At 43.9% G+C, this 25,912-nt stretch overlaps 1 protein-coding gene across 5 annotated transcripts in view; it reads left to right on the top strand.

Moving 5' to 3' along the window:
• LOC141103337 (P-selectin-like) overlaps positions 1-966 on the top strand; it is a 402,914-nt gene extending 401,948 nt beyond the window's left edge. For all 5 annotated transcript variants that reach the window (XM_073592835.1, XM_073592838.1, XM_073592836.1 and 2 more), the window contains one exon: positions 581-966. In XM_073592835.1, the coding sequence (XP_073448936.1) occupies positions 581-609 (29 nt within the window). In that variant the 3' untranslated portion in view covers positions 610-966. The remainder of the gene's footprint in view (positions 1-580) is intronic.
• Positions 967-25,912: the final 24,946 nt, after the last annotated feature.

Consider the following 25,912-nt stretch of genomic DNA (forward strand, 5'->3'; position numbering starts at 1 on the left):
CACCTGAGCTAAGCCACAGCTTCCTGTGTCCTCCCTGTGGCCCCGCCTCCTTTCTATCCTCATTGGCTGCCTGACTTTGATTGGCAGCAGTGGGAGCCAATTGCACCGCGCAGCTGTCTCAGCCAATGAGGAGGGGAGTCCCATGCAGCCGAGACACTCCTGCAACATCGCTGGACCTAGAGGGACCTCAGGTAAGTATTACGGGGGCTGCTGCACACAGCAGGCGTTTTATCTTAATGCATAGAATGCATTAAGATAAAAAAAATCTGCCTTTACAATCACTTTAAGGAAATACTCACATCTATGTGCTTTATGTGCGTTTTAGGTGTGGAATATTAAAAAGAATACTGCTATCTGCATCTTTGATGCACTTTAATGAAAACACATCTTATATAGAGTTCAATGGTGAAGCACCTAAAACACATTTAAAATGTGCCTACAATACACTGTATAGATGTGAACCGGCCCTTATACCTGATTGACCTTGGTCTGAACCAACAAATCCCCCACATGTATACCTGATAGCACATAACTTGTGTCTTGTTATATCTCTAAAATGTTTGAATGTCTTTGCTTTTAGAAACAGAAATGAACTCATTGGACCTTTAATTTCTGGGCTTGACTATGCATCGGACGAAAGCAGGATACTACAAAGTTGTGAATAATCCTAAAACGTGAAAAAAAGTAAAACAGTTTTGAGATTACAATCTAGGATTACCATTCATTTGTTATTATTTAGTGCACAAAACCACCGTGAGAAGACTAGTGCTTTGTTCAGATAGACTGCTTTGCTGCTGAAATACATGAAAAACAAAAGTAGGACTTCCGAAATATATTGGTAAAAATATAAAAATCACAACCATTTCCAACAAACTTTGTGTTTTTTTAATAAATTTGTTCACAAAAAGCCTCATTATTTGTCAGTTGAAGAAAATACAACATTGCTACAGTATATTTTCTTTTTTATATGTCTGGTTATTGGCTCATAAATACCATGTCACAGACAAGATCAAGCATGCAGCAAATAACATCACGTAGAAGTTAGAACATCTGATCTGCATTATTATGCGGGGTCAGGGACTCAAACAGTAGTGAATCAATAACAGCATAAATACAAAAGCACCATGTAGAAAGCATTAGAAGGTACTAATGGTTACATTTTTCACATACAACACAAGTAAATATATACTGCATGTATAACGTTAACATTTTGTACAGTGAGGATTATATATTTGTAGCATATTGGCTGTTCTTACAAGAGTATTTTATATTTGGTCCAGGGGTGCTTTATAAAAGCAGTTGGCCAGTGTGCAAGATCATACCTTGGGCCCTTCTGCCAGAGAAAAACAAAGTGCACCACGGCAAAAATTGGGTGTGGTTTTCTATAACGTTTGTTGGCTTTATGTAGTGCCTGCTGGTTACATAATAAAGATGCTCGACAGTGGTTGGGTCAGTTGCCTTGTACAGCCATTTGGCTCCCGCTCTGCATTTTACCGACAGGGTTGTCAAACCTATTACCCCCCCAACATTTTTTCACTGACAAAAATGGAAAATTTACTGGCAAAGTGCATTTTTTCCTGACAACCTGAAATATGACAGAAACTCCTATTTAGTAAAAAAAAGGAAAACTGATATTTCAAAAATATAAACAATATGTAAAAATTAACAATGCCCATAACAAGTAATGTGTTTGGCTTTACAATTAAAAAGTCAAAACATTGTGATAAAATGCAAGCAAGTATTATGCATTATGAAATACACAAGGAACCCCAATATTGAGCAGATAACAAGTCCAATGGCGCATGTAGCATGCCATAGCAAATGGCGGTCATAGTCAGGTTGCACCTAACAGTGGTTGTGGATTAAAATTAAATGATGTGGAATGAATAAACAGAACCTGAGCCTAGTCCCTGTATGCTCTCTCTACTATGCCACAGTGCTTGTACCAACAAAATACTCCTAATTACTGTACCACAACTGACAGTCACACAAAAACACATAGGGGTTGATTTATTAAAGGCAAATCCACTTTGCACTACAAGTGCACTGCAAGTGTACTTGAAAGTGCACTTGGAAGTGCAGTCGCTGTAGATCTGAGGGGTAGATTTGAAATGAGGGGAAGCTCTGCTGATTTTATCATCCAATCTTGTGCAAGCTACAACGCTGTTTTTTATTTTCCTTGCAAGTCCCCCTCAGATCTACAGCGACTGCACTTCCAAGTGAACTTTAAGTGCACTTTCAATTGCACTGGCAGTGCACTTATAGTGCAAAGTGGATTTGCCTTTAGTACCTTGAAACAAAGGATCTTTTTGAAAAAAAGAAAACTTTAAATTACATTTTCTATTATTTCTGCATGCAAAAAGATATAATTTTAGCTGACTGAGCCTACCTTAAAAGAGAATTATGGGGTTTACAAAAAAAAAAAAAAAAAAATCAGATCTGATGCTGCATCTGTCTCCCACCGCCTCTGCACTGAGAACTGAGCGTTCAAACACAGCTGATCGCTCAGTTCTCCCCTCTGCTTTCAGTCACCTTCTCTCTGCTCTGCCTCTGCAGTGGTCAATGGAGCACTGGGTTGGGGAGGGGAGAGAGTGGCTGGCTCAGTATTTTAAGAGGCTGAGCCAGCTGCCATCCAGGTATCTGGGAGGATCCCAACTGTAAAATCAGGATCTTTCCGCAGCCTAGCTGTTGGTTGAAAATGGGTCACAGGAGTGCAGGACAAACTTCCCTCCTATGATTCATAGAAGTGTAGCCAAAAAAGCTTTGACAATACAAGAAAAATTGAATTAAAACCAGCAACTGTTGAGATAATGAACACTTTGGTCAGGACTGTGTAACATACTATATATATATATATATATATATATATATATATATATATATATATATATATATATATATATATATATATATATATTTTGAAGGAGCCAGAATTTTAAGGCCCCATAATATTTGTGCAAATGTTTATCAAAACAATATTTTTGCTAAAAATACAATAAAATCATTAATAGCGGACACAAACACAGGAAAAACGTACAAATTTCTACTAAATTCCTACTAAATATACAGTAAATGCTAAAACTGTATTGAGTTATTAAACAAAATAAATTTTGTGAAGCTGTGAAAATCAAAGGTATGCAAAACTGTAAATAATCAATATAGTGTAAAATCTGAAGGTTATAATTTCTCACTTTCAGAGTTTGTAAAAGACCCCCCCAAACCATACATGTGTGAAAGCACATGATCTATAGAACAAAGAAAAAGTGCTACTGATTTCTTTAGGCCCTACAATAGTTGCCCAAATATTTATCCAATCACTATTTTTACTACAAATACGTAAAATCATTATTAGCACACTTAAACAGAACATAGCTTACAAAATTCCTGATAAATTCCTACTAAGGCCTTGTTCACATGGGGTGTATTAAAGCATACCCGCATACGAAGCTGTGCTTGCTCATATGGGGATACACAGGTGTTCCACGCATCCCCGTGCAGGCAGTTCTATTCACGTCAATTGGGATGCAGTAGCTGCATGGACGCATTCGCTGCTCCCAATCTGACATCAGTGTGGGTGTATGGCCCTGAATGCAGCCAATGTGAGTTCAGGGACATACCCACGCAGATGTCATATTGGGAGCCTCACCTGTGTTCATGCAGCTACTGTGTCCCAATTGACATCAATGGGACTGCCTGCACAGGGATGCACGGAACACCTGTGCATCCCATGCAGGTAAACACAGCCTCACACAGGCATACTCTGTAGTATTTTTTTTTGGGGGGGGGGGGGGCTTTGATGAAACATCAGGGGTCTCTTTTTTGAGATAGAGAAATGAGAAATGATAGAGAAATGGACTGAGGCCATAGAGTCCCCATTCCCTTTCTCTGCAGCCTCAGCTGCTCTGCAGATGAATGAATAGAAGTGAACACAGTTTACTATGCTTCAGTGATGAATGAATACAGCAGTGGTTGGCAGAGAACATTCCATTCAGGAACACAGTTCCAGTCCCAACCACACCCCCACCCCACACACACACCCACTCTCCATCCTGACACCAATCTTCCTCCTCAGTGGCAGCCGGCAGGAGGGCGAGGAGGGAAAGCAGTGTTGCAGGGAGGGGGCACCAGGGAATTGGTGCGGAGGGGGGTTGGGGAATGGATTTGCAAAGGTAAATACCCCTGTGGTTATCTAGAGGGGAGAGGCAGACAGGCCAGCTGTTGCAGGGGAACCACAGGGGATAAGTGCTGCAGGGAGTCAGAGGTGCTTGGGGGGGTTTGGCTAGATTACTCCTGGTGTGCATTGTGTGCCCCCCTCCCCGTGTGCCCCACCCACATTTGCACACTGGATGATACAGCACTGATTTGGTCACTGAACACTTGGTAAATTTTCACAAAGTGTTTAATGCCTAGATATATTTTTATGTTATCTGACAAAACAGATACAAAACATGGCAATGGATTTCCTCTCACTTTGGAGAGACTGTTTCTTATTTTCTGCTATATTTTTGGCACTGGAAGTAAAAAAAAAATTCCTTGAAAGGACACAGAAAAAAAATTAAAGGGGTCTTAATTATACTGTTTTCAGAATAGTACGTACAATGTGTAGTGCTTACCCCTACAGAAGCTGCTGATGCTGATGGGTCCTCTCTTCTGCCACCACTCTTTAAATCGCTCAGTCCCCACTGACACACCAGGTTAGAGGTAGATGACCATGTACACCCGGACAACTTAAGCATTAGTGATTCACAACAATGTAGCAATGCACAGAAAATAAAACCAAGAGTACCAGATAGCAGGTTAAGTAATTGTATTGTTTTGAAGCAGGTAAAAGTAAAAGACTTGATATGAAGCAAATAAACACTGCAAAGTTACAGAACTGAATAAACTGAACACTGGCCTATAAATGAAAGGCCTACCTATATTACAACATTGTTAAACCAAGTTTTAACTAGACTAACCACTATTGAGCTGGATTAGGCCCTACTAACCCAATAATAATGTTCTTGAGTGCACTCTTTTAAGATACCTCAGATATGGGTATATGTAAATGTTCTTGAGCGGGGTAGCCTTTAAAGGTGGTGACAAAGTACCTGGCACATTAATACTAATGCTGGCCGGCTTGCAATGATGCCCTCTGTCAGTAGTGCACAAAAGTCTGTTTTTTTAATAGTAAGCGGATGTATAGCTGCAGGCTACTAGATATGGGGCAGGTTATGCACATCAGGGTGTAGGAAGGGGTTAAATGTGTATTCTCCTCTCACCACTCCTGGCAGGTGACAGATTCTGTTCCAAAAGCTTGGCAGTTCCAGACATCAAGTCCCAGAGACTTGGTCCCTCGGCTCTGGTATACGCTTGCATAGTCCCTGGTAAGCTGTGGCAGCAAAACTATCCTACCTCAGATTTAGGCAGCCAGACACTGGCAGCATGACCTTTCTGTGTGGCCCCTTTTTTCTCTGAGGCGGCTGCTTGTCCCACAGCAAGTCCTCTCAGCATAGTATCCCCTCGCAAGAATAATTTAGTCTCTCCTCTTTTTTTGGGGAAATTTCTTTTTATGAAATAATTTTAAGACGTTTGTGTAGAAAACATAGCCTTTGAGGCATTCCCTGGCTAACGAGTACATAGAACACATACCAGCTAAATAAAACACAGCTAACTATAAAAACTTTCCGTACACCTTGCTCAGATTCACACTATTAGGATTAACTCAAAGGATTAATGTATCTCAAGGTGATTCCTCTTATTCCCGCACGTCAGCATATTGTACCAGGAGAACATTGGCTCTAGGTTATAGTCATTCCCTGTCATACGATGAACTAGACACTGTCAGGAGTGGGCTGAATCAGTCCACAGACTCCTGGTCATCTACTGTAAACTCTGAGTCTGTCCGCAAGTGCCAGACCTTCTCAAATTTCCAAGGGCAACCCCGAGATAAATACGTAGTTTTATAGAGGGGCACAACTGAGTTGATCAGATGTTTCCAAAAGGGCAAAGTAGGAGCCCTGTCTGACTTCCACTTAAAGTGGCTGTAAACCCTTTACAACCACTTTTCACTACAGGTAAGCTTATAATAAGGCTTACGTGTAGCCACCATGGATATCTCCTAAACCTGCAAGGTTTAGGAGATATTTCCTGTATCAGCATGTACCGACATCCTCAGTACATGCGCACTGAAGCAACGGTTCGTGTCATTGCTTCAGCTGACATGCCGTTACCGGCGGCTTCGGCGCGCATGCGTGGGAGTGACATCATTGCGGCTCCGGCAAATCACATCGCCAGAGCCCGCGATACCCAGAAATAACTCGGGGAGACATGTTGCTTGCCAGAACAGTGTGCCTGGACCGCTTTGGGGGCTTCAATCTAAGGTGAGTATTTCATAATGAGCTAGTATGCTTTGCATACTAGCTCATTATGCCTTTGTCTTGCAGCTTATTTTTTGTTTTTTATTTTTTTCAGTGGGTTTACAACCACTTTAAGCACAATCGCCTTCCTGGCATATAAAAGTGAGAGGCCCAATAGAGTGTGCATCTAGCAACAGCTAGAGAGTCGACTAGCCCCAGGAGGCAAACACCAACTTTTACAGGGACAGGTATAGTAGTCAGGTTGGATGTAAACTGGGTCACTTCCTGCCAGTATCTATTAATCTGTTGACATTCCCAAAAGATATGGATGAACCCAGTGGGAACTGGGGTAAATACGGTGTAATCGTTGTGGTGTGTAATAAACTCTGTGTATTATTTTGAAATAGATCAACCGGCCTTTGGTCGATATCAGTTATTGAAATGGGCAGTCCCATAGATCCTCCCACTAATCTCACATTAACAGAGGACAATAATGACTTGTAAATCGCGGATAATGGTTTCCTGAGGGTGTCATCCCGAAGGAGAACCTCCAAGTCATCTTCTTCAAGTCTAAATGAAGGGGGCTCGAATTGTGATGCATAGGCATGCCAGGGTTGCAGGAATCAGAAAAAGAATGCATTAGATAGTGTAAATTTATCTTCCAGCCTGTCAAACGTAAATAGTGCATGTCCATCACAGATATCTGCCAAGTATCTGACCCCCTTAGCAGCCCATAAGCCGGGGTCCGGTAGGAATTCAAATTCCGGTAACATGGGATTGAACCAAAGCGGTGTCAATGGAGAACATTTACCCCTCACTGCATTGGGTTTAGTTATAACAATACACCAGGCTTTAATGACCACCCTCATAGCGGCAGTGAGGGGCGGGTGAGAGGCTTCTAAGACCCATGTAGAGGAGATTATGGAGGATCTCATAGGATCGAATGCCTCGTAGTTTTGCTTCCAAAACTACCGAGGCATTGGTGTCATCAGAAATTAGCCAGTTATGAAGGTGGGTGAGCATAGCCCCCAAATAGTACGTATAAAAGTCTGGCCAAGCCAAACCCCCTTATGTCCAGGGTCTGCATAAAGCCTTTTTGCTAAATCTAGCTGGGCGGGATTGCCATAAGAATGAGCCTATGAGCAAGTCTGCTTAAAAAAATGATTTCGGCAATGAGACTGGGGAGTGCCTAAGGCTATACAGTAGGACAGGGAGGATTTTAATTTGTATTAGATTTTTTCTCCCAATAAGGTATAAGAGAGATGGGACCAAGCTTTCAGCCTCTGTCTACACCACTGTAAAGCTGGTGATAAGTTAAGTTTGCTAAAGTCCTTATTATTAGGAGAATATTAATCCCTAAATATTTATTAGTATTTGCCCACTGTAAAGGTGAGTTTGGATCGGCCATCCTCTGAACCCCTGGATCTATTGGTAAAATAAGTGATTTTCCCCAGTTAGATCAAACAGGAAAGAAGACGGGTACAGTAAAAATCCACTATGAAATTGGAAGGTACTCCTTAGCCACTCACCAGTGAGGGGATGTCACCATAACCTTAACAACAGCACACAAATTAACCCAGTGGTAACAAAAGGCAATATTAGAGAAGTATATATTAAAAAAATATTTTATTGATATCAAGCAATAGAATCAATGAAGAACAGTACTCCTACTCAAGTGTTCAGTTTTGCATGGTCATAGTTTATACCAACAACACCTTTGTGGAGTGCCTATCTTGTAAACACCAGACAAGGACATACATGTAACATAACAACACATGATCTATAAAAACTGGACGTCCAGACGCCTAGTTGTGATGTACAGGAAGGATGTCATGAGATAAGGTTGTATATATGGTTCTACAAAGTGTATGTGCATAAATAAGGGACATCCATTCTGTACATCACCCCGGGATGGGAAGCTGCTGGTGAAATATGCGGATCCTATTCAGGGTTAATGTGGAGTGATTACGGTAGTCTCTCTGAGGGTCCTGAGAATGTGGACACACTGTTTGGAGGTGAGAAAATGATCAACAGTCTTTACATAACACCGGCGGCTTATATACTGTATCCACTCATTGATGTCAAGCACAGTAATGGTACGATGCTAGGAAATGACAGAAGGAGCTATGTGACTTCCTAATTTACTAAAGGAGTTTCATAAGCTGATAATGTTGTAGGAAAAGTCATTGCAGTCCTGTTATTGAGAAGACCTGCCGTTCATGCACTTATAGGTGATAAAGGACAAAGTGACACACAGCGATGTTCTCGCTGTCAGTAATCACACAAAGTGCAGAGCTTGTATCACACGGATGTGGAACAGCATCTTGTGTCTAGGGATGTTATATATCTTCTAAGTAGCCTCTGCATAGGCATACAGATTCACAGGTGTACCCTTCTGCTAGGTCTAGGTTTACTATTATGCTAGTACAGCGTATGAACAGTATCTCACAAAAGTGAGTACACGCCTCATATTTTTGTAAATATTTTATTATATCTTTTCATGTGACAACACTGAAGAAATGACACTTTGCTACAATGTAAAGTAGTGAGTGTACAGTTTGTATAACAGTGTAAATTTGCTGTCCCCTCAAAATAACTCACACAGCCATTATTGTCTAAACCGCTGGCAACAAAAGTGAGCACACTCCTAAGTGAAAATGTCCAAATTGGGCCCAAAGTGTCAATATTTTGTGTGGCCACCATTATTTTCCAGCACTGCCTTAACCCTTTTGGGCATGGAGTTCACCAGAGCTTGACAGGTTGCCACTGGAGTCCTCTTCCACTCCTCCATGACAACACCACGGAGCTGGTGGATGTTAGAGACCTTGCGATCCTAAACCTTCTGTTTGAGGATGCCCCACAGATGCTCAATAAGGTTTAGGTCTGAAGACATGCTTGGCCAGTCCTTCACCTTTACCCTCAGCTTCTTTAGCAAGACAGTGGTCGTCTTGCAGGTGTATTTGGGGTCGTTATCATGTTGGAATACTGCCCTGTGGCCCAGTCTCCGAAGGAAGGGGATCATTTTCTGCTTCAGTATGTCACAGTACATGTTGGCATTCATGGTTCCCTCAATGAACTGTAGCTCCCCAGTGCCGGCAGCACTCATGCAGCCCCAGACCATGACACTCCCACCACCATGCATGACTGTAGGCAAGACATATTTGTCTTTGTACTCCTCGCCTGGTTGCTGCCACACACGCTTGATACCATCTGAACCAAATACGTTTATCTTGGTCTCATCAGACCACAGGACATGGTTCCAGTAATCCATGTCCTTAGTCTGCTTGTCTTCAGCAAACTGTTTGTGGGTTTTCTTGTGCATCATCTTTAGAAGAGGCTTCCTTGTGGGGCAACAGCCATGCAGACCAATTTGATGCAGTTTGCGGCGTATGGTCTGAGCACTGACAGGCTGACCCCCCCACCCCTTCAACCTCTGCAGCAATGCTGGCAGCACTCATACATCTATTTCCCAAAGACAACCTCTGGATATGACGTTGAACACGTGCACTCAACTTCTTTGGTCGACCATGGCAAGGCCTGTTCTGTGTGGAACCTGTCCTTTTAAACCGCTGTATGGTCTTGGCCACTGTGCTGCAGCTCAGTTTCATGGTCTTGGCAATCCTTCTTATAGTGTCAGCAAAGTGTAAATTCTTCAGTGTTGTCACATTAAAAGATATGATAAAATATTTACAAAAATGTGAGGGGTGTACTCACTTTTGTTAGATACTGTATGTCTAGTGGCTATAGAGCTGGTAAGTATAGCGTCAATGGTACTTTACCATTCCTGTAGACCTGTGTTGTGCTTAGAGAGCTCCGCCACCGTGTCTGTACATAAATCTTCTGATATGGACCTTACTGTAGTGCCTCTGAACGGTAGTCCGTAGTGGGGAGGACGTGCATTGCACAGTCCCTCAGTCCATGCGGGCAGCGAACTGCTCCTCAATCTGACTCATCATCACTTTGCAGTGGGGCCTTCTGCATTCAGCGTCACGTGACGCCATGACTTCAACGCGTTTTGCTACGCTACTTCCATAGCGAAACGAGTTTACACTGAATGAATAGGATCTTTCACCAGCAGCCTCCCATACAGGGGCGATGTACAGAATGGATGTCCCTTACTTTGTAGAACCATATATGCAACCTTGTCGCATGACATCCTTCCTGTACCTCACGACCAGGCGTCCAGACATTGAGTTTTTATAGATTATGTGTTGTTAATGTTACATGTATGTCCTTGTATGATGTTTACAAGATATGCACTGCACAAAGGTGTTGTTGTTGGTGTAAACTATGACTATGAAAAATATACACTTGAGTAGAAATACTGCACTCCATTGATTTTATTGCTTGATATCAATAAAATATTTTTTTGAATATATACTCCTCTAATATTGCCCTTTGTTACCAATGTAACCTCTTTGTTCACCCAGTGAGAATAATTTGTATGATTTGCCCCAGTTATTATGTAGACCCGAGAGGGCCGTGAAGGGGTCCAGGATCCCTAATGCTTCAGAGAGTGAGGGGCCAGGGTCCTGCAGAAAAAGTATTAAATTGTCTACATAAAGCGCTACTCTGTCTACAATAGAATCTACGCGGATCCCAGCCACTGCATGAAATGCCTTCAGTGCCTCTGCTAACGGTTTCATAGCCAGCACAAACAAGGCAGGGGAAAGAGGGCACCTCTGCCTCGTCCTCTTCTGGATTGGGAATGGAGGCCATTTAGCTTGAGGTTTGCCATGGGGATCCTGTATAACAAATCAATCGATTTTCGAAAGACTGGGCCAAAATCAAAGAGTTCCAGTACTTGCATTAAATAACCCCCCCCCCCCCCCCGAACTGTGTCAAAAGCCTTTTCAATATCAAAGGCTACCAAGACTCTTGAGGCAGTCCATTCAGGCTGAAGTTGGAGGTGTGTGAATGTTGACATAGGTGGATTTGCTAGGCATAAAGTCAGTTTAATCAATATTTATAATCGATGGTATGAATCTTTAGGTCATAGTTCACTAGCGATATACTGTAAGTCTACAGGAAGAGCAGTGCATCAAATCTTTACCCGGTTTAGGCAATAACACAATATGCACCTGATACATACTATCTGGTAGTTTCCCGACTTCCAAGCAATGAGTGAATAGCGTTTGCAACCTAGGGGCCAGAAGGGCCACATGGGTTTTGTACTACTCTTCCGGCAGACCATCAGGCCCCGGGGACTTCTTATTGTGCTATTGGGAAAGGATTGGATGTCAGCCTCTATCTCCAAAGATGTCAGGGGTTTATCAAGGTCATCCTTGTCCTCAGCAGACAGAAGCGGCAAACGCACATATCCCAGGAAATCCAACAGGGATCTGCTCAGAGTTAGAAGGGAATCCTGATATAGTGTACTATAGAATTGAAATTCCCCCAGAATGTCCTCTGGGTCTGTAACATGGCTCTCTGCGGGAGACCGTATGCTAGGGATTACAGTTTGGTAGGAAGGTTCAGCCACTAAGTTAGCTAGCAATTTGCTGTTCTTGACAGCTGTTTCAAACAATTTAGTGCCAGGGCAAGCCGATATTCTGCCAGGGACCCCCTCACGGAAGTTTGGACTTAGCTGCGTGCTGACCACAGGTCACGACACCCAGGTTCACCCTGCTCGCGAGGAGAGTACCCGAAGAGACAATGCAGACAAGGATGGATGGAGTAAAAGGAGAGCCGGAAAATGAGTCAAGGTCAGGATGGGCTGCAGACAAATGTAATTAGGAGAACTAGCTGAGTCGGTACACAAGAGATCAGTCCACGAGAAGTCAGGTTAGGAAAGATTGCACGGAAGGGGCTCAGGAACAAGTGTTGCTCAAGCAATCAGAAACTGGTCTGAGTGGATTTAAAATAAGGAGACACATGGGAGGCTGGACAGGAAGCAGCAAGGAGGAAGGTATATTAACCATCAGGTGAAGCTGGCAACACACATAGCTGCTAAGTCAGTGCAGCAAGAGCAGAGCACAAGCTTGTAAGCACAGAGCACAAGCTTGTAAAAAATCTATGCAACCAGTAAGACACAGATCAGATCCGCAGCTGATCTGTGACGGTACCCATACCCCCCCCATGAGCTTGCTTGGAGGGAAATTTAATTTGAAAATTAGTCACCAAGCATGGAGCTGAGACATCTGCAGCAGAAACCCGAGACCGCTCCTCCAGGCCGTAGCCCTTCCAATCAATCAGATAGAGTAACCTCCACCAGGAGTATTTGGAGTCCAATATTTCTTTAATCTCATACTGATCCATAGTATCTGCAAGAGGAGTAGGGTAAGAAGAAGGGCGAGAGAAGCGATTGAGGATCAGTGGCCTGAGCAGGAAGGCATGGAAAGCATTGGGGGATCCTAAGATGAGAGGGCAGGTGAAGCTTGAAAGCACCTGGACTGATCAGACCGAGAATTGGAAAGGGACCAAATGAAGCGAGGGGAAAATTTCATCGAGGGCACCCGGAGTCGGATGTGCTTGGTAGAGAGCCAAACTCTATCGCCAGGTAGGAACTGCTGCCGTCTTATGCCTGGAAGCAGGTAGATGAAGATTCTTAGAAACTTCTTCCCAGATTGAGTTGAAGGTTCCTTGGGTTTTAGCTGCTGCTGGTACGAGAGAGGAGATTGGAGCAGGAAAGGGAATGGATGGGTGCTGCCCGTAAACAGTGAAGAAGGGAGATTTTCCAGTACTGGCATTGGAGTGGTGGTTTAAGGTAAACTCTGTCAGGGCAAAAGGTCCACCCAGACATCTTGGTGGGCTAAGATGAAGGCCCAGAGATAACGTTCTACATTTTGATTGACACGTTCTGTTTGCCCATTGTTCTGGGGATGAAAGGCAGATGAAAAATTCAATTGAATCCCAAAGGAGCTGGCCAAGGCCAAAACCAAGCTAGCTGTAAATTGAACTTCCCTGTCGGAGAAAATGTGTGAAGGCATCCCATGGATACGAAAGATCTACGCCACTGATTAATGAAGCCACGACAAGCCCTGGGGTCACCAGAAAAACTAGGTGGTGGCAGACGGAGGCAGGGATTGCCAGGTATTGCAGGTAACACGGGAGCCGATGAGGCAGAAGCAGGGGCTGAAGAAGTCAAGGTTACAGCAGCTTGCAGATGATCCAGGTGGGAGGTAAGATCCTGTAGAAACAGCATTATTTGCTCTTGATTTGCTTGCTGGGAATTAAGTCTCTAAACAAGGTGTTACATTTGGTCTTCGGCCGGTGACGGACTCTCCAAGGAGCTTATGGCTTGAGCAAACTGTCACAATGCTATGGGTGTGAGCCCACAGGCGAGCAGGTGACATGGGATCCCCCAGGGCATGGAATCTAAGGGCCAGCCATATTCTGCTAGGGACTCCCTTACGGGAGTTTGGACTTAGCTGCGTGCTGACCCCAGGTCACGACCCCCAGGTTCACCCTGCTCGCGAGAAGAGGACCGGAAGAGACAGTGCAGTGCAGGCTGAGCCAAGGTCAGGATGGGCAGGAGACAAACATAATCAGGAGAACTAGCCGAGTAGGTACACTAGAGATCAGTTCACGAGAAGTCGGATTGCACGGAAGGGGCTTGGGAACAAGTGTTGCTCAAGCAACTGGAAACTGGTCTGAGTGAAATTTAAATAGGGAGACACATGGGAGGCTGGATAGGAAGTAGCAAGGAGAAAGGTATATTAACCATCAGGTGAAGCCTTGGACACCCATAGCTGCTAAATTAGTGCAACAAGAGCAGAGCACAAGCTTGTGGAACTACAGGTGCCAGCAGATCTACAGCAAAAGGTAAAAAATATATGCAACCAGTAAGACACAGAACAGCCCGCAGTTTTCCGCATCGTCAGATTTGGCCACCAGAGTCTCTGAGAGCCTGCCCAGATTTTATCTAGGTCTGCCCTGATGAGGATGCATTCCTTACCTAGGTGGTCATTATTGACCAATAAGGAGGTTTTTATTTGCTCTATAGCAGTGAGAACGGACACTGTGTCACTTGCATATGGTGCTATTTGAGGAGGCTAAGGTGGAGCTGGGTCCATTGCCTTCTCCATGTCTGCCAGCAGCGCTCTCAGCTGATCCAAGATGGTGCCAATGTAATGCCCCGTACACACGGTCGGATTTTCCAACAGAAAATGTGTGATAGGACCTTGTTGTCGGAAATTCCGACCGTGTGTAGGCTCCATCACACATTTTCCATCGGATTTTCCGACACACAAAGTTTGAGAGCTTGCTATAAAATTTTCCGACAACAAAATCCGTTTCCGATCGTGTGTACACAAATCCGACGCACAAAGTGCCACGCATGCTCAGAATAAATAAAGAGATGAAAGCTATTGGCTACTGCCCCGTTTATAGTCCCGACGTACGTGTTTTACGTCACCGCGTTCAGAATGATCAGATTTTCCGACAACTTTGTGTGACCGTGTGTATGCAAGACAAGTTTGAGCCAACATCCGTCGGATTTTCCTAGGATTTTGTTGTCAGAATTTCCGATCAATGTCCGACCGTGTGTACGGGGCATAAGGGTTAATTTTATTCAGGATCCACTCGCTCTCTCATCCAACCTGGGGACTTACACAGGTACTCGAGAACAGATCTGAAACACACACTTAAGTATTCCAAATCTATTCAAAGCTTTATTTCCGGTATACAAACTTATACAGTATGTGAAAGCAAGTGGGCAGGTATAATATGGCCCTTTAACAGGGCTGGACTGGGACAAAAATTTGGCCCTGGACTTCACCCAGACTGGCCCACTTTGACAGGTCTCTCCCATGCCGGCTTGCCACCCAAGCCCCCCCCTCCCCACTAGCTATTAGCCGTTCTACATTATTTCTCTTATAGGCAGTACCAGTGGGGAAGCTAGACATTATTTCACCTGGGGCAAAGAATCAGTTTGGTGCCCACCCCCCCAATGGAACAAGATTAGGCAGGAAAGTGAGGCCGCCCTCCTTCCAGATCGTATGATGAGCTTCTAAGTGTTGACTCCTGAGCATCATGTCTATATTCAGGCGCGCTGCATAACTAGCCAGGGAGAGGAGGTGAGCACTGCGGGGGGGACAGAGGACTGGAGGGAGGCAGCGGTCCACTGTCACTGAAATCGGCCCACTGAGCCATCGGCCCACCGGGAAACTCCCTGTAGTCCCAATGGCCAGTACATGCCTGCCCTTTAACAAATAAAAATTATACACGTTCACAAAAGGCGTATACATTTTAGCATATTCATAAGTCATAAGAAATATCCTAAACACTAGTTGTTGTTCTAACTCTCCTGTGGAGAAATGATGCCATTATCTAAGCTAGTTGCATACCCACACTACTACTATGTCCAGCTTTATTATCTTAGTTACATTGTTCAAGGACACAAGCACAAGCAGAACAAAGAAAGGCTGGGAAACAGACAAAGAGATGAACAGAGAAACTCTACCATGGAATAAAGAAAAAGCAAAGAAGCATAAAGGGCGACTCTATCATCCCCTCCTGTTGTTCCAAATGAACAATTTATGACCAAAATGAGGCATGATAAAGTCTCATTATTCATAATCATAATCTTCTGCTGATAGAATAGTTTTTTTACATATGCATAGACATACCTTTATGGCCATATACAGAAAGAGAAAAAAAATAAGCACATTAGAATTAAAATTCCAACTTGTTTAAAACATAAATAAACCTGGGTTATTATGGGAAAGGAGATTGATTCACTTCCCTGAAGTCCTAATATGTTTTGTATACTTACTGTGGGGGTGCCATTCTAAAAAGGGAGTGGTATACACCAGAGCGGCCATTAAAGGAATCCTTATTTTACCTGGGCGTAGTTTACTGCAAATCCAACATTTATCATATCCTGACTTTTGGTGCACACCCATATTTAAACCGTAGCAACAACATTTTATCAGTAAGAGATGATGTGTTCATTAATCTGTCGTGCTTATTTTTCTGCATGATAATTATGAATAAGTCATTTCTAAACAATAATATATTTAAGATACAGGATCAATCTGTCAGGGCTGGGCTCAGCTCTTCCTTCTCTGAGCTGGCCGCTCAGCTGTCGGCTAATTGCCAGCTCCCATCTCTCTCCACAGTTACTCAGCTGTTGTTGATATCCTGCTCGTCAGTCCTGCCTATTTAAGCTGTCCAGTCCAGAGGAACTCTGCCTTCACTTTGGTCAACATCACAAGAAACATCTCCTGCGTTCCTGTTTAAAGACTGGCTTTGCTGACATCCCTTCTGGCTCCAGATTCTGCTTGCTGTTCCACTACTTTGATCCCTAACTTCTGGCTTGGCTGACTTTCCATTCCAGTTATTGAACTTTGGCTATGTTTTGACTACATTTGTTCTTTTAACTTTTATTATTAAACAAGTGTGATTTAACTGTACTTCTGTCTCGGCCTGATTTCATGGTTTCTGACAGTAGGCAAAGGCCATGAATTCAGAAGATGCAGTCAATCCACTTGTTGGTAATATTTTTTCCAGATTGGATGAACTGGTTCACAGCATGGCGTAAACGCTCCTGAGTCACGTGGCTCACCTGGAATCTCCCACTGTGGCCGCCCCCATACAACCTGTGTTGCAGGCCAACCCTGCTGCTGCTCCTGTCTCTGTGCAGGCACCCGCCTCGAGTATTACCTCTATAAGAGGTATGTCTGGTTCCGCTCCGCTTCCCCAGAAATTTGGGGGCGATCCAGTCCAATGCAGAGGGTTTCTCAACCAGGCTGAGATATACTTTCAGATGCTGCTCCAGGCGTTTCCCTCGGACAGAAGCAATGTAGGTTTTGTGATATCTTTGCTTCCAGAGAGAGCCTTGGCCTTGGGCAAACCCTCTATGGGAGACACAAAAACCTGTTGTCTTGAGTTACCCTGAGTTTGTGGCTTCGTTTAAAAGGGTATTTGATGTTCCTGCATGCTCCGCTTCTGCTGCCAAGTGCCGCATGTCCATCGAACAGAGTACGAGAACTGTTGCTGACTACGCCATTGAATTCCGTATTCTGGCAGCAGAGGTTGTGTGTAACAATGAGGCCCTCGTGACTGCTTTTTCTCATGGTCTCTCGGATTCCATCAAGGATGAGATAGCAGTCCGAGATATACCCACTGAGCTGGAAAAGTTGATCATGTTTGCCATCCTCATTGACTCCAGACTCAGAGAAAGACTCTCTTTTAAGGAGCGCTTGCGAAAGCCTCCTGTACATTTGTCTCCGAGCTTTGCAGTCCCACCCGTGCCTCCCTCACCTCCCATGCCTCCTGCTACCAAGTCAGGCAGTGAACCCATGCACTTGGGTTTCAGGCGTCTCTCTGCAGATGAGAGAACCTTTAGGAGGAGGGAAAGATTGTGCCTTTATTGTGGCCAGGCAGGTCACTTTTTGAAGTCTCGTCCTACCTGTCCAGGGAACTCCCTAACCTTGAGGTCCTGTCACGGACAGACCTTAGATGGCGTTGTTTCATCTCCAGTTATCCAGAAGGATAAGCCCCTGGTTTCGGTCACCCTTTCTTGGGCTGAGTCGTTCGTCGAGATACAGGCTGTAATTGACTCTGGGGCTGCAGGCCTGTTCATTGATGCTGCCTTTGTATCAAAGCACTCGATTCCGCTGCCTGACACTCCACTTGCCATTGAGGCTCTTGACAGGAAACCTCTAGAGCCTGCCCATGTGACTCATGAGACGGTTCTGTTGTCCATGGCCGTAGGGGCTCTTCACCATGAGATAATCCAAAGTTATTTCCTCATCTAAGTTTCCGTTGGTTTTTGGTTATCCTTGGTTACAGAGGCACAACCCCTCTTTTGATTGGCTCCGTGCTGAGGTTCTCTCCTGGTCACCACAATGCAGTGAGACATGCTTCCAGAAGGTAGCCAAGGTACTGTGCACCTCTTCATTCTCCTCCCTGCCGGAGGAGTACCATGGTTTTAGTGATGTCTTTGACAAAGGTAGTTTGCCTCCACACTGGCCGTATGATTGCGCAATTGACCTTCAACCTGGTGCCAAACCCCCTTGTGGCTGGGTTTACTTGGAAGATAAGGCCATGGAGGAGTATGTTGCAGACACACTTTCTCGAGGTTTCATCCGCAAATCCTCGTCTCCTGCTGGTGCTGGTTTCTTCTTTGTGAAGAAGAAGAGTGGTGAACTGAGACCTTGTATTGATTATAGGGGTCCCAATCGCTTCACGGTAAAGAATGCCTATCCAATTCCGTTGATTACAAAGTTATTTGACCGCCTCAAGAGGTTTTCACAAAGCTTGATCTGAGAGGGGCATGCAATCTTGTGAGGATTAAGGAGGGCGACGAGTGGAAAACTGCGTTTAATACCAGAGCAGGTCATTATGAGTACCTCATAATTCCTTTTGGCCTTTGTAACGCCCCGGCAGTTTTCCAGGAATTTATTAACAATGTCCTCCGAAATTTGTTGCAGGTATGTGTGGTGGTTTATCTCGATGATATCCTCATATTTTCCAAGTCCCTGGAGAGCCACCACACAGATGTCTGTCGTGTGCTTCAGAAACTAAGAGAGAACAATCTCTATTGTAAACTGGAGAAGTGCGAGTTCCATCGTGAACAGGTTAAATTCCTGGGCTATGTCATTTCTACTGCTGTTTTTTCGATGGACCCAGAGAAACTTTTGGCAGTCCTACAGTGACCCTGACCTGTGAGTTTACGTCCTCTGCAGCGTTTCCTGGGCTTTGCCAACTATTATTGGAAGTTTCTTCGTAACTTCTCGTCTCTGGTCAAGCCCCTGACTGATATGACCAGAAAGGACGGTAACCCACAGAGTTGGCCTCCAGAGTCCATTATGGCCTTTGAGAGTCTCAAGGCTGCCTTTGTTTCTGCTCCTGTGTTGGCACATCCTGATCCTACGTTACCATTTATCCTTGAGGTTGATGCTTCTGAGACTGGTGTTGGCGCCCTTCTGTCTCAACGTCCTACCTCTGAGAGCACTATTCATCCTTGCGGCTACTTTTCCAAGAAATTGTCACCTGCAGAGTGCAATTACGAGATTGGTGACAGAGAGCTGTTGGCAATCATTTTGAAAGAATGGAGACATCTCCTCGAAGGTACCACTGTGCCAGTTCTCATTCTAGTGACCATAAGAATCTCACATTCTTGTCTGAGGCTAAACGCCTCTCTCCCAGAAGAGCACGATGGGCTCTTTTCTTGTCAAGGTTCAATTACATTGTCTCATTCTTATCTGGTACTAAGAATGTAAGGGCTCACGCCTTGTCACCACAATTTTCCTCAACTTCCAAGTTGGTGTCGGTTCTGGTTCCTGTGATTTCTCCTGATCATATTCTGGCTATGGTTCGCAGCAGTCTCACTTCTCCTTTGGGTGACAAAATTCTTGCTGCTCAGGTCCATGCTCCTCCTGAGAAACCTTGTGACCGCTGCTTTGTCCCAGAGAGTCTCTGTACCAGACTCACCATTCTCTCAAGGCAGCTGGTCACCCTGGGAAGAATCAACTTGTTTGGGCCATTTTCCAACAATTTTGGTGACCTAGTCTATGTGCTGATGTAACTGCCTTTGTAGCTGCCTGTTCCATGTGTGCTCAGAGTAAGACTCCATGACACCTTCCAGTAGGCCTCCTACAACCCATACCCAATGGAGAGAAGCCCTGGACCCACCTGTCTATGGATTTCATTGTGGAGTTACCGGCTCTCAAAGATGTGTCATTGTATTCCACTTTAGAAGTGGGAAACTTCTTAGGAACTGGCTTCCATTTTTGCTCGGGAGATCTTTCACTTACATAGGCTACCCAAGGTGATTGTCTCGGACAGGGGTAGTCAGTTTGTGTCCCGGTTCTGGCAAGCCTTTTGTGTACAGTTGGGAATTCAGCTTGCTTTTTCCTCTGCGTATCACCCGCAGTCTAATGGGGCCGCAGAACAAGCCAAGCAGTCCTTGATGCAATTCCTACATTGCTATATTTCTGACCATCATAACAGCTGGTCAGACCTATTACCGTGGGCAGAGTTTGCTCACAACAGTGCCTTGAATTCTGCTTCCCGATTGTCCCCGTTTATGGCGAATTACCATTTCCAACCTTCCATGTTGCCTGACTCATTTGTTCTGCAGAGTATTCCTGCGTTAGAGGAGCATCTCCATGGTCTCCGTTCCACTTGGGCACAAGTCCAGAAGGCTTTGCGTCATGCTAATAGGTACAGACTCCATGCTGACCGCAGACGCCTGCCTGCGCCTTCCCACCAGGTTGGGGACAGGGTCTGGCTGTCATCTCGCAATCTCCGACTTCATGTTCTCTCACTGAAGTTTGCACCTCGGTTTATTGGGCCTTTCCGTATTCTTCGCAGGATTAACCCAGTGGCTTACGCATTAGAAGTTCCTTCTAATATGCGTATTTTGAATGTATTTCATGTCTCCTTATTAAAACCTTTGGTCTGCAACCGCTTTACCACCTCGGTGCCATGTCCTCACCCTGTACAGGTTGAGAACCATGAGGAGTATGAAGTACAGTCCATTGTTGACTCCCGTAGGCGCATACAGTACCTTGTGCATTGGAAAGGGTACGGTCTGGAGGAATGCTCTTGGGTCTCATCCTCGGATGTACATGCCCCTGTCCTCCTCCATGATTTCCATAGATGTTTATCCCTCAAGCCTGGTGGTCCTCTGTGGGGGAGGGGTCATTGAGCAGGTGGTACTGTCAGGTCTGGGCTCAGCCCTTCCTTCCCTGAGCTGCCGCTCAGCTGCCTGCTAATTGCCAGCTCCCATCTCTCTCCACAGTTACTCGGCTGTTGTTGATATCCTGCTCATCAATCCTGCCTACTTAAGCTGTCCAGTCCAGAGGAGCTCTGCCTTCGCCTTGGTCAACATCACAAGAAATATCTCCTGCGTTCCTGTTTAAAGACTGGCTTTGATGACATCCCTTCTGGCTCTGGATCCTGCTTGCTGTTCTACTACTTTGATCCCTGACTTCTGGCTTGGCTGACTATCCATTCCGGTTACTGAACTTTGGCTATGTTTTGACTACGTTTGTTCTTTTTACTTTTATTATTAAACAAGTGTGATTTAACTGAACTTCTGTCTCGGCCTGATTTCATGGTTTCTCACAAAAATCAATATGAACACAGACTAAAAATAGGAGATTTATTCACCAGACATGTATTCATACAAAATAGTTATATGTATTGGTTGACAGAAATAAATGGTTGACAGAAATAAATGTTACAATGTTACAAAATATTGAAAACCAATTGAAACACCCACTAATGGGAGTGTTGCACTTTTTAAATGACACAGAAATGATAAAACTTCCTTGTAGAGTCAATAGAGTGGATAAAAGCACCTGGACCTGATGGCATCCACCCACGGATCCTAAAAGAATTGAGCTCTGTCATTTCAAAGCCATTGTATCTAATTTATAGGGACTCATTAATGACGGGAATAGTACCACTGGATTGGCGCAGGGCGAACATGGTGCCTATATTTAAAAAGGGATCAAAGTCTTTACCAAGTAACTATAGACCTGTTAGTTTAACTTCTATAGTCGGGAAGATACTGGAGCATTTAATAAAAGACCACAATAAAAGACCACATAGACGAGTTCTTGCTGGAAAAAAACATTTTAAGCAACAGACAGCATGGATTCATGAAAGACAGAAGTTGTCAGACAAACCTGATTTCTTTTTATGAAGAGGTAAGTAAAACCTTGGACGGCTCATGTGTAAGGTAAAGTCTACAGGCTTGGAAATATCAGTTTGTAAATGGATAGAAAACTGCTTAAAAGACAGAATTCAGAGAGTAGTGGTTAATGATTCTTATGCCTCGTACACACGAGCGGACTTTACGGCAGACTTTGCTCGGCGGACTTTTCACCGGACTTTGTCGGCTCCTTGCGCCGGACTTAAAAAGGGACGGACTTGGACACACACGATCACTGCAAAAGTCCGCTGGTTTGGAACGCGGTGACGTACAGCACGTACGACAGGACTATAAAAAGGAAGTTCAAGCCCCACTACGGCACCCTTTGGGCTCCTTCTGCTAATCTCGTGTTTATCTCGTGTTAGTAGAAGTTTGGTTAGAGACGAAGCGCGCTTTTCACACTTCAGCTTATTTCGATTGTTTTCTGCGGTTCAGTTTGTGCTTGTGAGGTTTGTATCTGCTTTTCAGTGCGTGTTGGTCAGTTCGTAACCTGCCTTGCAGGCCGTTCTGGTCCGCTCGTTCCTGATTTTCAGGTCGTTCTTCATAGGCCTTGCTGTTCTTCAGTGCGTTTGTTATAAGTTTGTTTGTTTGACCAGCCGACCATTTTGAAGCCATGTTGCGTAGACGTACTCGTTCTCGAGTTCGTGCTGCATGGGGACTTGGTGTTGGGGTTAATACTTTGACCCGAGTCCAGTCCATGAACAGGGCGAGGAGGAGTTCATTGATGAAGAACTGGTTGCGCCAGCGTGACCAATTCTCGCATATGCCTTTGCTCCGTGAGCTCCGTGAGAATAATCCTGAGGATTTCAGGAATTACCTCCGGATGACGGACCCCGTTTTTGAGCGTCTGCTGGCTATGCTGACCCCCTATATCAGCAGGCAGGATACCTGCATGAGGCAAGCCATCAGTGCGGAGCAGAGGCTAGTTGCCACGTTACGTTACTTGGCGACTGGGAGAAGTCTTCAGGACTTGAAGTTCTCGACAGGCATCTCCCCCCAGGCTCTGGGGATCATAATCCCAGAGACCTGTTCTGCCATCATTCAGGTCCTGCAGAAGGACTATATGAAGGTAAGTTTTCTCCTTTAACATTACATGATATGTATTAAATGTTTGCAAATGTATAGTCTAAATGTCCTCCTTACCGAATTACCATGCTTTCAATAAGCTGTGAATGTTTCCTTTATCTTCATGCATGCCTGTTTTTGGACATTAATCATTTATTGCCCTACATGCATATTTACCTTCAATAACCTCCCCACCATGCAATCCTGGGTCCATTTATATCTCTAGCCTATAGTCCCTTGAACAAATGTTTATTGTCTGCTCCATTGTCTTGTTTGACCCTCCCCCACCCCTCAAATGTTTAAAATTGTCAGGTGTGTTTTTGACCCTAATTAGGACCCCTCTCCCACCCCCTCAAATGTTTAAAACTGTCAGGTGTGTTTCTTAACATAATTAGAACCCCTCCCCCCACATTCAAATTGATCAATGGGCCATCAGAGGGGGTGATTAATCTTATAAGTGGGCCTTATGTTTTTTATAATTTAAATTACAAACACACATATTAATAATGTTTGACTGCTGTTGTTCACTAATGTTTTTGTGTAATCTGATATCCAAGTTATGTTTAAAAGTCCTTATCTTAATTTTTTTTTTTCACTCCACAGTTTCCTTCCAGTACACAGGAATGGCAGACTGTGGCCTCCCAGTTCGCTGACCGTTGGGACTTTCCCAACTGTGTCGGGGCGATTGACGGGAAGCATGTCCGCATTGTGCCACCACCGCATTCGGGGTCTTATTTCTACAACTATAAGGGGTTCCATAGTGTAGTTTTGATGGCGGTGGTCTCGGCACATTTGGACTTTCTGTTTGTGAATGTGGGGAAGAACAGCCAGATGTCTGACAGAGGAGTCTTTGCACAGACCGAGCTGTGCCAGCGTCTCCAGACTGGTGGCCTGGGATTGCCACCTGATGACTAGAATGTTGATGGACTCCCCTCAGGTTTTATCGATGATGAAGCGTTTGCTCTCAGTGAGCACTTGATGAGGCCGTTCCCCCAAAGGACACTCACCCCTGAGAGGAGGGTATTTAATTACCGGCTGGCCAGAGCAAGAAGAGTTGTGGAGAATGCCTTTGGGATTCTGGCCAGTTTGTTTGTTTCTTTCAGCAATAAATCTGGCGGACTATAAATTAATTACGTCATACTTGCTTGCTGCATCCTACATAACTTTTTACGTAGACATTCTGCTACATATATTACCTCTGTTGGGCCTGAGGCTGGACTTGTACAAGATGAAACAATGACAGGCCTAGAAATTGGCCGTATTGGCTTGGCCCCCCGAACCGCACGTCAAGTGCGTGAGCGATATGTGAATTATTTTAATGGTCGGGGGGCTATTGCTATTCAACAAGAGCTTTAATTTTTACAAAAAATTAAAAAAAAAATGTTTTTTTAAATATCTTGTTTTTATTCTTGTTTGCATTTAGTTTGGTCTGTCTCCTAGTGCACTTGTAGTAGTGGCAAGTGCATTTACCTTTAGTTAATAAGGCCCTTTGTCACTGTAACCACATACAAATTTCAAAAACATATTATTGAGAAATAATCAGCCACACACATTGTAGTAGTAAAAACATTTTACTGTGTGCACATTGAAAGATGCATTTTTGAAACTTTGTTTTTTTTTGTTTTTTTTTAATTAATTTTTTTTTTTTTTAAATTTTTTTTTTTTTTTTTAAGTATTTTTTTTTTTTTTTTTGGAATAATGTTATTAAAGGCATATTTAAACAAAAATAGACCTTTAGATCTAATAATAGATAATAGATAATAATAGATCTAAAAATTTACAATAGTGTTTAGAAAAACATACAAAAAAAATAAAAGAACTTACAAAGTTCAACATTTTAAGAACGGTGCTGGTGATGTCACCCTTGTAAATCGTTAATTTTTCAGATGCTCAATATTGAGCATTACAAAAGGGTCAAGTCAACATGTGCTATCTCCCATCATGGGTGAGCAATGTACGTGTTTTGTGTGTGCAATCCCTTTGTTCCTCTCACCACTAAATAATTTTGAGGATGAAGGGGTTGCAAACAAAAAACAAGTACATTGATATCCCATGATGGAAGATAGCACATGATGACACACCGTGTGCATCATAAAAATATTTTTCTTACAAAAAAACTTTACAAAAAAAATTACAAGAAGAAACAAACTTCACAAGGAAATGAAGAACATGATTGATGTTTTTAGGCAAAACGTTATTATATTCTGCCCAAAACATCAATCATGTTCTTCATTTCCTGTTGCATGGAGTCCAGGCGAAGTTTCATGCTGTGAATTTGGTCATGCATTTTATCAATTTGGCCATTCCACAGCATTATCTGGCCAATCAGTCTTTGGGCACTGTCTGTGCTGAATGGCTCTGCCGCTTGGCCTTCCACAACCAGAAGCTCACCTAAAATGTGTGAAAAAAACCAAGGGTTAAAATATGCACGCCAAAATACATTAACTTAAGCTGGGGTGTCAGTCACTCACTTGGTGGGGTTGAAAGCTCGCACACTTCCTCCACCTCTCCTTCCTCCAGCTCGTCGGGTGGGCGTGGTCTTGGGCTTTGGCTATCTTCAGCCTTAGGCTGGTGACTTGGGGGGGTCCTGGGATCCTTGGACTGTTGTCTGAGTCTTTTCTCCCCTATGATAATTAAACAAAAGGTATAGTTAAAACACAGTTATATTTTAGATTTTGAACAATAATATGAAACGTTGGTTATGAGTTGTGGACAATTGCCTTTGTTTGTCCTCAAAAATTTAGAAAACAGGATGAACATTCCCTCTGAACAACAATTCTAAACAATACACATTTTCATGCAAGTTTCACAGATGCAGACACCTCAATTATCTCCTATGTGTATTACCCCTCAAAAATGTACTTATGGTCACATAGTACACTAGTGCTCGTGAGTCCAG

The sequence above is a fragment of the Aquarana catesbeiana genome, linkage group LG07 (assembly GCF_042186555.1).
Source record: "Aquarana catesbeiana isolate 2022-GZ linkage group LG07, ASM4218655v1, whole genome shotgun sequence".
Lineage (NCBI taxonomy): Eukaryota > Metazoa > Chordata > Amphibia > Anura > Ranidae > Aquarana > Aquarana catesbeiana.